The sequence below is a fragment of the Phyllobates terribilis genome, unplaced genomic scaffold (assembly GCF_046119375.1).
Source record: "Phyllobates terribilis strain yellow unplaced genomic scaffold, ASM4611937v1 Scaffold_7__3_contigs__length_470593459, whole genome shotgun sequence".
Lineage (NCBI taxonomy): Eukaryota > Metazoa > Chordata > Amphibia > Anura > Dendrobatidae > Phyllobates > Phyllobates terribilis.
In genome coordinates, this window is record NW_027362767.1 from 288,095,833 (window position 1) to 288,112,652 (window position 16,820).

Sequence of the window (16,820 nt, forward strand, 5' to 3'; positions counted from 1 at the left end):
GAGCCGGTGTAGAAATGTCTAGACAGCCCTCTGCTGGAGAAATCACTGATAAACCCAGCATTGCTCGTACCAGACCAGCGCCACTCCGGAGCTACAGCAAAGAAACTTCCCTGAGCTGCAGCCATGCACAGATCTGATGGAGGTCTGTCCTGATGGAGAACTAAGATGGATCTAGAGACTATACATATGCGTCATCTCCAGCCTACATAGATTGTGCTTTGAGCGTAAATGGAAGTAACAAGCATTTATGACAACCAGAGACTAAAGGAGTTCACAAGTGCGGCAGCATTTAGTCCAGCGCGTCACAGATTATTTTGTCAAACTGCAATTAAAAAAGATGACAGAAGAGAACATTGGAGGTTAAAGCTCCAAGAACAGAGAGCCCAGGAATAAAGGGCAGAGCAAATTTCACAGAACACATTTGGTGGTCTACAGATCAGGAGGACAAAGAGGCCTAAAAATAACCCAGGCAGTTCACTGCTCGAGTGCCCAGAGCGAGCTGCCTGCACACCATCCATCACTTGGAGAACCCAGAGCGAGCTCTCCACGCGCTGTCTCCTGGAGAACCCAGAGCGAGCTGCCCGCGCGCAGTCACCAAGAGAAGCCAGAGCGAGCTGCCCGCGCGCAGTCACCAAGAGAAGCCAGAGCGAGCTGCCCGCGCGCAGTCACCAAGAGAAGCCAGAGCGAGCTGCCCGCGCGCAGTCACCAAGAGAAGCCAGAGCGAGCTGCCCGCGCGCAGTCACCAAGAGAAGCCAGAGCGAGCTGCCCGCGCGCAGTCACCAAGAGAAGCCAGAGCGAGCTGCCCGCGCGCAGTCACCAAGAGAAGCCAGAGCGAGCTGCCCGCGCGCAGTCACCAAGAGAAGCCAGAGCGAGCTGCCCGCGCGCAGTCACCAAGAGAAGCCAGAGCGAGCTGCCCGCGCGCAGTCACCAAGAGAAGCCAGAGCGAGCTGCCCGCGCGCAGTCACCAAGAGAAGCCAGAGCGAGCTGCCCGCGCGCAGTCACCAAGAGAAGCCAGAGCGAGCTGCCCGCGCGCAGTCACCAAGAGAAGCCAGAGCGAGCTGCCCGCGCGCAGTCACCAAGAGAAGCCAGAGCGAGCTGCCCGCGCGCAGTCACCAAGAGAAGCCAGAGCGAGCTGCCCGCGCGCAGTCACCAAGAGAAGCCAGAGCGAGCTGCCCGCGCGCAGTCACCAAGAGAACCCCCTGACATTAGACACCGGTAGCAGACTGAGTAGTTTGTTGTGACACCTAAAATTTGTCAATCGAGTTGTCGGGAGCATTTGGTAGCACAGATTTGGTGGAGCCTCTGTCAGATGGTCTGCGTCAATCCCAGACTTCAGAGATCAGGTCCTGTAGGTTCACACAAAATGACTTTTACTGACTATAAAGGCTAGATCACATTTCCAGTGCTGTTAACACGACGCATATGGCCAACTATGAACGTTTCACAAGCTGATATTTGCCCAAAGAGAAGGACAGGTAGCCATCTCTGCACAGTATACACGGAGGTCCTGATACTAAACCACCAGGTCATTGCCTAAAGAGCCATTGCGTGGTTTTAAATACAATCCACAACCTGGTATATATCAGAGCAAAAACATTAAACCAGAACCTCACAGACCTAGAAGACGCGCTTGCTGCTGTGTTATACATTATATTGGTTGCCTCCATTAAACGTATGCTTTTGTTAGCTGCCATACAGTGGCACCCGTCAGCTATAGGGACCCAAAATAAAAGTGGTATAGGTTTTAGCAGGTACTGTTGTATGGAATAGCAGTCTAGTTCTTCTTAGCAGTAGGCCGGGCAGACTGCATCAGGTTAATGTAACCCTATGGCCAGGTTTAGCTTGTATGTCAGGAGCATTTCCTGCATACAGTCCAAATGTGATGTGATCAAGGCCTTCAACAGCTCTGGTCCAAGGTGGAAATATCTTGGAAAGGCCTCATTCACATGTCAGTATTGATCAGTTTGTGTCCCAAACCAAGAGTGGAACATTCAGAGAAACTATAAATCGAAGGATTGACACCTGCTCTGTTTTGGAGACACTCATGGTTTTGGCATAATAATATTGATGTGCGAGTAAAGCAACAAAGATTTAAATATTTTGCCAAAAGGATTCCCCAGATCCAGACTGTTTCTATGCTGTGACTGATTCTATGCTGGTTTGCAGGCAGAACAAAGAGTCAGAAGATGAAAGTGGTAATCTTTGGAGAGCAGCCTATTATTGTATGAGGAGAGTCTTCCCGTGCGTTGCCTCCCATCCTGTCCTACTACTTGAAAACACAAGGGTGTCTTCATGTCACTTTTCCTGTCGTGTGCTGGCCTCAGCCTCAAGAGTTTGGACGCTTGTTTCACTGTAAGATCACAGATGAAGGTAGAAAACAACCCTGCACAATGGCTGTCTTCAGTCATAGCAGGTCACTTGTGTGATCGGGAACTACAGCTCGGAAAGCACTCACAGAAACATACTGCAATGGAAGTTAGAGTAACCCTACTTTCAAAAGCCGGCTAGAGACTAAATGTGTCTCAGCTGAGTAACCCAAGGACAGGCTCTAGTGGCTTCTCCCCACCCAGATCACTTTGATTGACAGGTCTCTTCCTATGTACAAGAATAGCAAGACCCCTGTCAGTCAACTGGAGCATGGAAGAGAAAGGGAGAAAAAGCACGCTATGTGAAAGACCTGATAGGTAGATGTAACGGAAACAGCCAAAAGGCCACTCACCTATTGGAGTTAGTGTGAGGATGGAAGGAGCAGGCACGTCTCACCGCAAGGTACAGGTAGCATGGCACACCACGTGCCGTGTGCTGCAGACCGCAGCTCGTGCTCACCGCTTCCAGGTTCCAAAATTGCAGGCCACGTGTCTGCCCACAGATCACGTGACTCAGGATCTGATGTGCATCACCACAGGTCCTGAAAGTTAGGAGAGTGCAGCCCCCAGCCGCAGGTCCCGAGTTGAGCAACCAAAGGGGAATTTTATAGTGAGGGGGTTTAAGAATGATTAACTAGAAGCTGCTCCTGAAGCTAACCCCCAAAGGGGGACTGAAAGTGGTCCAAATTAAATAAAAAAGCGGTCTATAGGGCGCTAAAAGAATGAACACGAGGTGAAAATTTTTTTTAGGGCTAAAAATGTTTTCACCTCTAGTGTTCATTCTTTTAGCGCCCTATAGACCGCTTTTTTATTTTATTTAATTTGGACAGTCAACTGGAGCAGGCAGGGTGAAGCCACCGGGGACCAGCCTCAGACTAGTCAGCTGAGACGGCTGGAGGAGGCAGGGTGAAGCCACCGGGGACCAGCCTCAGACTAGTCAGCTGAGACATAGCTGGAGCAGGCAGGGTGAAGCCACCGGGGACCAGCCTCAGACTAGTCAGCTGAGACAGCTGGAGGAGGCAGGGTGAAGCCACCGGGGACCAGCCTCAGACTAGTCAGCTGAGACATAGCTGGAGCAGGCAGGGTGAAGCCACCGGGGACCAGCCTCAGACTAATCAGCTGAGACATAGCTGGAGCAGGCAGGGTGAAGCCACCGGGGACCAGCCTCAGACTAATCAGCTGAGACATAGCTGGAGCAGGCAGGGTGAAGCCACCGAGGACCAGCCTCAGACTAATCAGCTGAGACATAGCTGGAGCAGGCAGGGTGAAGCCACCGGGGACCAGCCTCAGACTAGTCAGCTGAGACATAGCTGCAGCAGGCAGGGTGAAGCCACCGAGGACCAGCCTCAGACTAATCAGCTGAGACATAGCTGGAGCAGGCAGGGTGAAGCCACCGGGGACCAGCCTCAGACTAATCAGCTGAGACATAGCTGCAGCAGGCAGGGTGAAGCCACCGAGGACCAGCCTCGGACTAGACAGCTGAGACATAGCTGGAGTACACAGGGTGAAGCCACCAGGGACTAGCCTCGGACTAGTCAGCTGAGAGTCCCTGGCCGGCTTTTGAAAGTAGGCGTACTCTAAATGCCATATAGTGTTTCATAGAAAAACATACCTGGCCGTAATAGCTCAGCCATGTGATTTCATGCTGTCCGTGGTTCATGCAGCATCTGATGACAGGCTCCCTTTAACCAAGTGCCTCAAAATGACATTGTAAAAAAATCAAATCCTCCCACAACAGGCTACTAGCCATCATACAGCTATTGTGAGAACATGGTTCACCGGTAAGGATGGCCCTGAACAATGCTGCTGCCAGAGCCCAGTAACAATGAGCAATCAGCACAGAAACAATGGCCATGGGGATATGAAGCTACAGAGCAGAGTCAGGTGTGATGTAACCGGGTGTGCACACTCCGCATGTGATATATTAACATGGCTGCTGTCTCGTAACCACAGATCACATCCTACCGATGCAATGAATCAGGGCAATTAGAGAAAAATGATGAGCCAATAAATCAATTAAAGCACACACTAAACGGGGAAGCTCAGTAATGGAAATGGGTACATTGGAATAATGGAAACAAGGTGAACACCTGTCATGGCTCATGGATTGAGGCAAAGAATTGGAAGAGGGAACAAAGGAGTCGGCACACTTGTTCTAGGAGTGGAAGATATACAAGACTTAAAGGAGAAGTGTAGTCTGATTAATGTCCGAAAGGAGAGTGTCAAGGCAGGGATCAGGCGGCACAGATTTGTTATGGCTTTAAATACCTTTTAATGGTTCTACAACACTTCTTTACAGATGAAATTGTGCATACAGAGTACATAATCCACACTGAGGAGAAAGCCTGAATGGGGTTTTTTCTAAGGTGAATACAAAACACATTAATATCAGAGGCTTCTTAATGCCAGTTTTCCCTCAATGAAAAGCAGCTGATCGATCACCTATAACCTTGGTCACATCACAGACCGTCAAAAGGAGCCATATTTAGTAAAAAGTTTGGACTCGTAGGATCCAAGTTGTAAACTAGACCCAAGATCCATGCAGGAGCCGTGTCTACGTGCCATGAGCGGTGCAAGTCATTTTTTTCTTAATGAAATTGATCACTTATGGCACAACTGTTATTTTCCATTGACCTCTATGAAGCCCCAGTATAGAATCACACAAGGTGCAGCTCACTGCAACTTTTGGCGGCTCAGACACTGCGGAGGGATCATGGAATTGCAGAAATTGTGCAACTCAGGACGTTTCTATGAAATACAACCCCTCCTAGATATTACCAAAGTATCCTACCTAAGAGCAGAGACGCGCACTGCTGACAATCCCACATCCTAATAACTTTATATATCTTCTACATTATCATTCTGGAGGCCTAGAAGTTAGATTAACCCCTTCACAACTCAGGTTTTGAACTCCATTTTATGCCAAAATCCAACTTTTTTTTTTAATTGACCAACAATATAAAGACTCGTTTTAGCAGGAAGAGTTAAAGTAAAAATGAAAAACAAAAAAAACACCCGCAACACTCTGCCATTGTATTTTTGGGGTTTTGTTTTTATGGCAATTCATTGGTGGCAAGAATGACCTACCAATATTTTTCGGGTTTTGTATGATTATGGCGATACCAAACTTGAAAACTATTTTTTTTTTTTATATTAGTGGTCAAAAAAATGAAAAAATAAAAAAAAGTTTGTGTGTCGCCATTTTCATAGCCCTGCAACCTTATTTCTTAAGTCAATGGAGCTGTGATTTATTTTCACACACTGAGCTTACATTTTTATTGATATTTTGGCATAAATGACATTTTTATCTCTTTTGATTGCAGTTTTTGGTGGGGAACCAAACAATGCAAAAAAAAAAGTGGTTCCTGTGTTTTAACTTTTTTCCGTTCTTTAGCGTACAGTTAAAATAATTCTATATCAGATGGGACTTTTATGGACAGGACAATTCAAATTTTTTTTTACCTTTTCATTTTTTAAATGGGAAATGGGGAGGACAATTTAATCTGTTATAATTGTAAAACTTTATTTACTTTCGGGACTTGAATCAGCAAAGGTTTCATTGCTTATCCTAGATACTGCAACTCCACTGTATGAGATAGAACAATCATTTAAAAAAAATATATATATATCTATGAGCTTCGCAGAAGTACTAAGATGGCAGTTATTGGGGGGGGGGGGGCTAAATAAAGCCCCTGGCTGCCATATTAACCAAGCGGTTCCTCAAACGCTTTGCAGAGGGCTAATAGGAGCAGTCATTTAAATGCCACTGTCAGTGATTGACAACAGCATTTAAAAGATTAAGCAGCAGTGATAGGAGCAAGGTGTGGTACAGATGCCACCTGTGTTACACAGCCAGCATCTTCATGGGTATTCTGCAGGCTCAGTTCCAGCGTTCGCTCCAAACACCTGCTGCGACCACATAAAGTAAATTTATGTTATGTGATCAAGGGTTAAAACGTCACATACCCGAAAGTAACAGAAGCATTCCTATAGAAGCACAGAACCCCCTCACGCGCGTCCCCATAACTCCAGACGGCTGATGTTTGCCCACAGAACAAGCACAATAATTCTGCTTTCAATGTAAATAATTCCGACATGTGAGGGGAAGATTAAGAGGTCATTTTCAGCGCCGATCATCAGATCAATTTCCACTTTCAAGCAGGGGATTTTCTCTGACATCTGCAGAGTCTTGGGAAGGATTAAATCTAGGAGCTGAAGAGTAGGAGGAATATCCCGTGACCGTTCTTGTACCATTACAACACTGACCCCAATTTAACAAACATGCAACAAATTAAAAGTATCCAGCGGTAGATGTGCCCGCCAGCTGCAATGGACTACTTCCCAGCAGCATAGAGGATGAGAGGAGTTATACTGTTAGGTCTGCGTCCATCAAAAGTTCTGTAGGACCTCAAAATGAATGTACGGAAATAAAAGATGATAAAGTCCATGAATGGATGGTAGCTTGTGTGGGTCAGGGGATGACACCTTGCTAGCCCTTACTAGCCAGCTGGTGCTTGTCATCTCCCGGTCACAGGCTGGTGCCCATGTGGGCGACAAGTGACCAGACAGCTGTGCAAGTAGTGAAGTAACACATTCTTGCTCAGCTTTTGTGCAGACATCTTGCCATGTACATGCCTATAGAGAAGAGAACCAAATCTTAAAGGGTTCAAGACTAGAGTTATTCCCCCAAAAAATAAGGAAAGCTCCCTAGTGTGCATTATTTTAGGACTGAATGATCCCAACATATGCAGCATCTACAAAAGTTAGAATACCAGACAAGATGTTTGCGGTGTGAAAATATGGAGTGATGAGAAAGTGGTCAGGACCAAATGACATCTAACCCGTAATCCGTAATCGATCCCAGCGAGACCCAGAAGCTCATTACAGCGCAGCACTGACGTCAATCCGGCCCCGCGTCAGGACAGAACCGAGACGTTCTAGAAAGTCACAGGTACCAATTATTATCAAATGGATGTAAAGGAAAGCCTTTGTTACCGCGCAGCTCAGGACAAGTTCCAGTGCGTTAATTAAATGGCTTTTATTGACAGAAACGTATAAAAGCTCCTGTGCCTGGCTGTACACCGAGCAAAAACCCCAGAAATAAGACAAGCAGCCATTTGGCTCCTTCTTCAGCAAAGGGATTAAGTGTACAATCCCTAACCAGGGATAGATGATGAGGTTTTAACAGGATTACCAAAGACAGCACATCATCTACAACCAAATTACCATGAACAATCAGGGGCATTTTAGGAGAAGAGATCTGCGTCCTGCTCCGGAGTCATTACTGCAGACATGCCATCATTTCATGCAACCCAACACTCAACGAGGCTTTCCTTCCAGCAGAAGGGCACATGAAGCAAGCAACAAGCTATAGGTAGATCGCTTTAGGCCTGCGCTCACCGCCTGATGAGAGTTGTAGTAAAAACAAAAAAAAGAACCCACCCTGAAGTGAATGTGACCCTCTCCACCCAGTACAAGAAAGTCTTCCAGTGGAAATGCTACAAGCGGTTTATTAAACATGCCTTGGCAGATAATCCCTATTTTCGGGTTTAGCTTTATAAGGATGGATTTGGGACTTTATAGATGTGGATTAGGAAACTGCATAAAGCTGCAGCGTTATTAACCTCTGTTGGTGGTGGTGTGGGTCTACAACCGGTTCAGGAGGGGGTTAAAGCCTGATACAAAAGCTTCTTGGACATGAAGCAGTCTCCAATTATTAACTGATGACTTCTATTCTCAGTTCATGGAATATTTCTAAAAAAGGTATAAAAATTCAAGACTTGCTGGAAGTCTATTTCAGACCTTCTTGATAAAACAAATGCTGCACATAGGAGACCATGTGAAAACAAGGCGTCTCCGAAGGTAAAAGGCTTATATTATACGTCTGCACAGAGGCACCACCCAAGAGCCGGCGTTCCTCATAATCGGCTTTATTAGATACTGTACAGACCACGCACATCTCGCTAGCAGAAAAACAATATGAAGGGTATCTGAGGGCAAAGCCAATTCCATTCATGTGTTTAATATTTTGCGGTGACAAATTCTGTATTGCAAGACAGCTCCGCTCCCTCAGGCACCACGGATGAACAAATGCACTTAGTGTTGGGCTCTCGAACAAAAGACGCACTTTAACTGTTTCAGAGCCACCTCCAAGACACTCTTCAGGAAAGTTCGTTATCTGCCATGGTGCAGCTTGCAGAGTCCCAAGACTAATTAACACGTTTACAAGTCGCAGCTTTGTTTTATTGTTTTCTTTCTTGGCAGAAGCTCTGTCTTCCTAATGGATTCTCCAAATGGCAGGGAGGACTTCTAGGCAGATCTACGGAGAGTCAGGTGAGGAAGCTCCAGCAGGGACTTTATGGTGGCAAGCTGCTACAGGGAGTGTGCTGCTCAGCTCAACGGGGCCGGGATCTCATCGCTAGTGTCTTTATTACAATTGTCTTCGGAAAAGGAAATAAACAATTATTTTATTCTCTACGTGGCATATAATTAGGTCTTGAGAAATTTCCACAAGTACTAATTTACTTCTGTTTCGTACAGATACACAGTAGTCTGGCGACACCGAATCTTGCGCCTAAAAACTAGGACCGCATCTAACACCATGTATCTCAGCTACCTTGAAAACCAAGAATAACGTCAAATAGAAGTGAGCCTTTAATTCAGCAGAAGTAGGGTTAAATACAGGACTGTACAGAAGGGTTTGCTGAAGACTAGAGTCCAGATACATTGATTTTAATTTGTAAATGATTCCCGATAAGGAGGGGTATGAAAGGTATTAAGAGCAGGAATCTCAGGGCAATGTTTGGACATGCACTCCACCACTGATAAGGCTTGTAGGTTCTCCAAAAGATAAATGACTGTTTAAATGCTGGGATGACATTAGGTTAACAAGGGTGAAACCTTCTTAAACAAGAATCTCCCAGAGGAGAGGAAATGGTTTGACTCTTAAAACATGGTATTCTGGGCAGAATAGCCAAAAATGCAACAAAATGTGCCAGAAAATAGAGAAACTATTTTTTAACGTACATTACAAAATTCCATAAACAGACCAGAAAATGCAACCAGAGGCCTACAAAGCCATACTGGCACTGCACAAGAATTAAAGGTGCCACATTACCAGAACACTGCAAGGGTTAACAGAGGAGAACCTGGAACTAAAAGAGTCTTTAGATTGTAGGTCATGTCTGGTCCAGACACAGGGACATTCCTAAGAGCGGTGCCCACATAAGAGCCAGTTACTTACGCTCCACTGGAAGTTCACATACAAAGCAGCCAGAAAAATGGCTACCATGGCACGGCAAAGAGGCTTTTAGGGGACTAGATTAAGCTGTGAAGCAATGTGGGACCCTGTAAAAACAGTATTTACTGCATAATGGTACCATACGGTGCATTGCGGGCACGTAGACAAACTTCTCAGAGGGGATTACTCTGCTCGGCAACACATATCTGGAGCCATTTATACCGTCAGGAGGAGCTCTTTGCTTTATGTTTGCTGGGCCACATGTCTCGGACTAGAAGGTGCTTCACAAATTTAGACTTCAGCAAGTGATCCTGGCCCCCTGGCATGAAGGAGATAATACCCAATGGAAATAAGACGCGAAAGACGAGCACCAAATAGTGTACACGGCCAGCAGTATAATTACTTACTCAGCAGAGCAGAAAGTAAAACAGATAGAATGAATGCCAAGGGAGAGGAACAACTAAAATACTACAAGAAAAGCTAAAACCGAGAGAGTCATAGATGTCCGCCAGCGTGGTGAAGGCCTCTGACTACTAACAAAAAGTCTACAAACTGAACGGGTAGAAGAACAATTCCTAAGGTTTTGGGATATTTTGTTGAGATTTAGTTTCTCCAACCTAAAAATTATGTACAATAAAAATATATATATATTGTGCTAACCTTAACAAAAAACATCACAATATTCCCCATGAGAAGCCACTGAACTGTACCCACATGGAGCGTCTGCTTGGCAGGACCTGTCACATCTTCTTAGTGACGGAGCTCTACAGGAGGTGGGCACATCATGCCCCGAGGAGCCTTATTGCATTTCGTCTGGAGACGAGTGAGAAATGGTACCTGCAAGAGGAACATGCGGAATAGGAATCTGTCTGTCCTGAAAGGCACTAGATTGGGCTGCTATGCAAAGCATTTAGAGACACAGACAGCACTGTATAAACCTGCACAGTAATGGAGGAGATGGGGCGGTGGGCACATTGTCTCTGCTGCAAACGAGGGCTTGTTAGGAAAACCATCCGCTCCTGTCGCAATTCTTTCAGTGTAATTACCAGACAACCATTGTCTGATTTACCACAAGTGTACCAAAAGCATTGAAGCAGCAGAAATGTCACCGCTTCTTAAAAAACCACATGCAACATATCAACCCCCGTTTACAGCTGTCAACCAATTACTGAAGATGGTCTAACTCTGGATGCCCGTGGGGAGGGGAGAGTTAATCTGCCACGCCTAAAGTTTTGGAAAAAAAACCACAGGATACAGAAGAAGAACTGAAAATAAAGTATTTGTTCTCTTAAACAGAGCTCTGAAACCACATAGTAAAGCTTCCAGACAAACACTAAAGCACAAAGTGGAGCAATTTCCATTCTAGACCAGCACCAACAAGAACATTGCTGGTCCATGAATACAGGGAGGAGGCTTAAAGGCCAAGAGATATGCAAAATGCAATATAAGCAACGAGAAAAAAAATAGAAAAATAAAGAAAAAGGAACTCGGAACTTTTCTGAAATGTCAGATTTTCTTAATTAGAACAAGGAGACAAGTTTAATATTAAACTATTATGATCTAGAGCATTACATATCTAATACGAGGATAAAAATATTCACAAATTTAGAATGTTTTCAAGAAGGTTGGAAATTAACGAACTTCATAGAATTTAATTAAAAAGGATAGAGAATTGGCAGACTTAAAAATAGTAAAAAGTGAAAAAAATTTAGCAAGGATCTATATAAAAAAAAAATTGAATCACATTAATACACAAATATATATCACATTTATATAATTAATAAGAGTGGAGCACAGCAGATCAGAATAAATCTGAAACCTTTCAGAACTTGTGCGAGTGACTTTACATTCACTTTCGTCATGGGAAGAGGGTCCCCGGTCTTGTAAAGATCACTGGGGTAATTGTGGCCGATTCTCCTGCTGTCAGAGCCCTTCACTTTAATTAGGTATAATGAAGCTTCATTAATGACCATAAATACCAATATAGACGGACTCATGATATTACTACGCTATTGTTCTTGCAAAATAAAGGCAATTTGATAAAAACTGGACAGCAGCAATTTAATTTAAAATCTTATAAAAAAAAAAAAAAGCAGTTAAATATATATTTTTTTAATAAATGACAGAAGAGGGCAGTACTGTGGATTGTATCATAGGCTTTGCTTGCAGCGAGAGGTAAAAAGGGGCAATTAGATTCAGCACAGAGTGGGAACCTAAACTTGGCGAGGAGTTAACACGTGTCAAATGACTGAAGATGATGAAATGAAGCGAAGCACAGACCGGCCTGGACGCCTCAGCTGCGATCTGGATGCTCCCGCTCTGGCTAAACTTTACATCTTATTTTCTGAAAGTTCTCCATGTATAAAATAATCAAACAAAGACGCTACTTTCCAACACATACACACAAGAATGGCCTATTAGATCCTCCTGTCCTATGAGATAATGCAACAAACAAGTCCCAGCCTGACCAATTACCATTGTCATGTACAGCCAGAATTCTCGGCACGTGAGACGCATTACGTTACTGAAATGCCAGGAATAATGCAAACGCAGAACAAACTGATTAAAAAAAATAAAAAAAATACTAAAACACGATAAACAACCCTGATTCTAAAATCTGAAGAGCACCCCCCATATAAGGTCCTCGGTATAACCCAAGGAACTCTGGTTTCAGTTCTAATCCTTGAATTGCAGATTATAGACAGAATGCGGAATTTCTATATCTCCTTGCTCCTATACCGCTTATAGATACCGAGAAGCGATCAGACAAGTCCCTATAGGTACAATTTGTATTCTTAATTCCATAAATGACGGCCGTTAGCTTTATTCTGTAATACCATCTTTAGATCACGATTTATTGCGTCGTGTGTGGTAAGGTTGTAAGATTTCCGCTGAGACATGATGGAGCAAACATCAGATAATCACAAGGGCTAAATCCAGCTGTCTACGGTACATTGGAGCTACACAACTTCTCTTTATAGCCGAGGAGTCAGAAACTAGTAACCCAGTAGATACAAGCCCAGCTTCTTTAGCCCCCCGAGCTCACAGCACATACCAGAGAGCGGCACTTTCACGGCTGGATATAGCTCCACCTGGCAGCACACAGGTTTATTTTCAAGCAGGCTATTTAAAAAGACCCTTTTCAAGGAGAAACCCCTGCCGCACCCTGCACATTACACAGAGCAGCCTCTCAAGGCTGAGAAGTCAGATGTGTACGATGTACGGCATAATATATGCATCTATGGGTTTAGTATGGGTCACTGCTTTCTCACAAGCTTTGGAAAAGAACATTATTGGTGACCAAAGTCAACTAAGACCAGGGAACTAACAGAAGTAACGAAGCCCACCAATACAGTCAATGCCACATATAGTAGACTGGTGAGTGGTGGCTTCTCTTCTACCCAGGCAGTCATCTACAGAGGAAAGGCCTGACTGGGGAGACCACCACCACATGAAGGTCAGCACATCCAGAATCAGTTTGGGTTGAGGCCTGGCTAAGTTTATATTTCAGCCTCTGAATGCGATTTAATGGATTATACAAAAGAAAAACTACAAGGAGCTGATGTTCTGCTGACTTTCCATAACAGAAATCTGGAGAAAACCTCAATCTTGTATCCTAGAAAGGTCTCTGTCTAGAAAATAAAAGTCAAAAGTCTGGAATCAAAATAAGATAATGAAGAAATAATCTCCAGATCTTCAGCTGAGGTTAGCCCTGGAGTGTGGATAGCAATGAAGTGTCACTAAAGTACATGAAGAACAGGCCTCTTCACATGAGGGGAAGAAGATGATCTTATCTGCTGGTATTCACTAGCCCATCACAACCTCAGTGATAGGACAAAGACCGCGCTCACTAGGTGACAGCGGCCGGTAATGACAATGGTGACCCCTCAGCACGTCCTTCTATCTTCTATGTGTTCTACTTGTGAAGAGCGCAGTCCACATTGTACTAGGAGATATTTATCCAGGCACCAATATGTCTCCTGCTGCTGGTCCCTGATTCAAAGAGCCCCGTACACAGGCTCAGTGACACCACCACATCAGGCTCTCACAAAGTTACCTCTGGAGGGTTCTAGAGACTGAGGCCTGGAAGAGGAGGCACAACACAAGCTACCCCACACACAGTGCCAACCGCACTGATATGTCAGCGCACCAGTCCAATAGTACCCTGCAAGGACCCACACAAAAGACAATAGTACACTACAATCAGTACTAATAAACAGTGTCAAGCTAATAACCAACAGTGCCAGGTACCTACCCTGCAAGTATAAAAATATACAGTGCCCACAAGAACACCGCGTATACGTATTATACAGCAGTACCAGGTAACTACCCTGTAAATACAGAACTACACAGTGTATACGTATTATACAGCAGTACCAGGCAACTACCCTGGATATACAGAACTATACGCAGCATCTACGCATTATACAGCAGTACCAGGCAACTACCCTGGATATACAGAGCATCTACATATTATACAGCAGTACCAGGCAACTACCCTGTAAATACAGAACTACACACAGTGTATATGTATTATAGAGCAGTACCAGGTAACTACCCTGGATATACAGAACTATACGAAGCATCTACGTATTATACAGCAGTACCAGGCAACTACCCTGGATATACAGAACTATACACAGCATCTACATATTATACAGCAGTACCAGGCAACTACCCTGGATATACAGAACTATACACAGCATCTACGTATTATACAGCAGTACCAGGCAACTACCCTGGATATACAGAACTATACACAGCATCTACATATTATACAGCAGTACCAGGCAACTACCCTGGAAATACAGAACTACACACAGTGTATATGTATTATAGAGCAGTACCAGGTAACTACCCTGGATATACAGAACTATACGAAGCATCTACGTATTATACAGCAGTACCAGGCAACTACCCTGGATATACAGAACTATACACAGCATCTACGTATTATACAGCAGTACCAGGCAACTACCCTGGATATACAGAACTATACACAGCATCTACATATTATACAGCAGTACCAGGCAACTACCCTGGATATACAGAACTATACACATCATCTACATATTATACAGCAGTACCAGGCAACTACCCTGTAAATACAGAACTACACACAGTGGATATGTATTATAGAGCAGTACCAGGTAACTACCCTGGATATACAGAACTATACGAAGCATCTACGTATTATACAGCAGTACCAGGCAACTACCCTGGATATACAGAACTATACACAGCATCTACGTATTATACAGCAGTACCAGGCAACTACCCTGGATATACAGAACTATACACAGCATCTACATATTATACAGCAGTACCAGGCAACTACCCTGGATATACAGAACTATACACAGCATCTACGTATTATACAGCAGTACCAGGCAACTACCCTGGATATACAGAACTATACACAGCATCTACATATTATACAGCAGTACCAGGCAACTACCCTGGATATACAGAACTATACACAGCATCTACGTATTATACAGCAGTACCAGGCAACTACCCTGGATATACAGAACTATACACAGCATCTAAGTATTATACAGCAGTACCAGGTGAGTGACCAGCACATATTGCTAACAGTGCCAGGTACATTACCAGCATGCACTAATCAACGGTGCCAACCTCAGCACATAACTAACCAGCAGGTACCAATATACAGTGCCCACACACCGGAGGGAATCCTGACAATCCCCTCCAGATAACTGCAACTGTGTTGAACCATGGGTATAATGTCAGTGCCACCTACACAATACCCACAGAAATATGTGCATGAGATCCCCACCATACACAGGATGGCATTTCAAACCCGTGACTTCAGTGGGCATCATGACCTCAGACACACCATACTGTAATAAACAAGATCAGGATATGTGTGAGGTGTCTGCCCAGTACTGGAGCGGGCACAATGGGCAGGATACAGGTAATGTGCCAAATATTGGGGGCAGAGACAGGAGGCAGGGCATGGGTATTGTACCCAATATTGGGACAGGCAATGAGTTATGTGCCCAGTATGGAGCAGGCACAGGGTAGGATATGGAGCAGGCACAGAGGGCAACACATGAGTGATATGCCCGATGGTTGAGCAGCATTGACTATTGTGCCCGTCACTGGAGCAGGCAGCGGTGAGGTGCCCGGTAGCTGAGCGGGCATGCTGCGGGTGAGGTGCCCGGTAGCTGAGCGGGCATGCTGCGGGTGAGGTGCCCGGTAGCTGAGCGGGCATGCTGCGGGTGAGGTGCCCGGTAGCTGAGCGGGCATGCTGCGGGTGAGGTGCCCGGTAGCTGAGCGGGCATGCTGCGGGTGAGGTGCCCGGTAGCTGAGCGGGCATGCTGCGGGTGAGGTGCCCGGTAGCTGAGCGGGCATGCTGCGGGTGAGGTGCCCGGTAGCTGAGCGGGCATGCTGCGGGTGAGGTGCCCGGTAGCTGAGCGGGCATGCTGCGGGTGAGGTGCCCGGTAGCTGAGCGGGCATGCTGCGGGTGAGGTGCCCGGTAGCTGAGCGCGGATACTCCAGGCTTACCGCGGGTTCTGCGAGTTCCAGGTCACCGACTCCAAGGTTTTGCTGAGCGCCGCAGACACCCGGCACAGGGCGAGCAGGAGCCCGAGCAGCTGCCGGAGCCCCTCCATCCTAACTCCCGGCTGGGGACGCCGTGCCAGTCCCGGACTATCCGAACTTTTCCCGTCCAAGCTGAGAAGCCGCCCAAAGCACCGTCAGGTATCCAGGCTGCCCATCCCCTGGTGCCGGAGCGATGAATTGTAATCCCCTAGTCCCCGGGGCAGGTCACGGCTCCATGCCACTTTCCACCCACAGTAGCGTCCAACTGGTACACAGTCCCCGCGTCCTATGCGAGCTCCCGGGCACAGACTCCGCGGTATCAGACGAGCGGCCACGATGTTCTCTCCTGCAGCCGCCCGGCTCAGACTGAGGCACAGGGCACCCGCCGCTCGCATCACCCCCGCCCCTGGGGGCGTGGTCTGCACAAGCTAGCGTCAACCAATGACAATAATCTAATGAGGTGCCCTTGCCAGACCACGCCCCGTTATCAGTGCGAGGCGTGGCCGTAATAAAGACACGCCCCTTAAAGGAGCTGATCTCAGGGTGCCGGAGAGCTGCAGGAGAGCGGCTCACAGTGCGGCCGCCTCACTCCAGGGCAGTACCGTCATCCGACCGCTCTTAGGTTGCAGTAACACACAGCGAAACCC

The 16,820-nt window shown here is 46.0% G+C and overlaps 1 protein-coding gene across 1 annotated transcript in view; it reads right to left on the minus strand.

The window, feature by feature from the left end:
• EFNB1 (ephrin B1) overlaps nucleotides 1–16,567 on the minus strand; it is a 57,168-nt gene extending 40,601 nt beyond the window's left edge. The window contains exon 1 of the mRNA XM_073640926.1: nucleotides 16,138–16,567. Coding sequence (XP_073497027.1) covers nucleotides 16,138–16,244 — 107 coding nt within the window. The 5' untranslated portion in view covers nucleotides 16,245–16,567. The remainder of the gene's footprint in view (nucleotides 1–16,137) is intronic.
• Nucleotides 16,568–16,820: the final 253 nt, after the last annotated feature.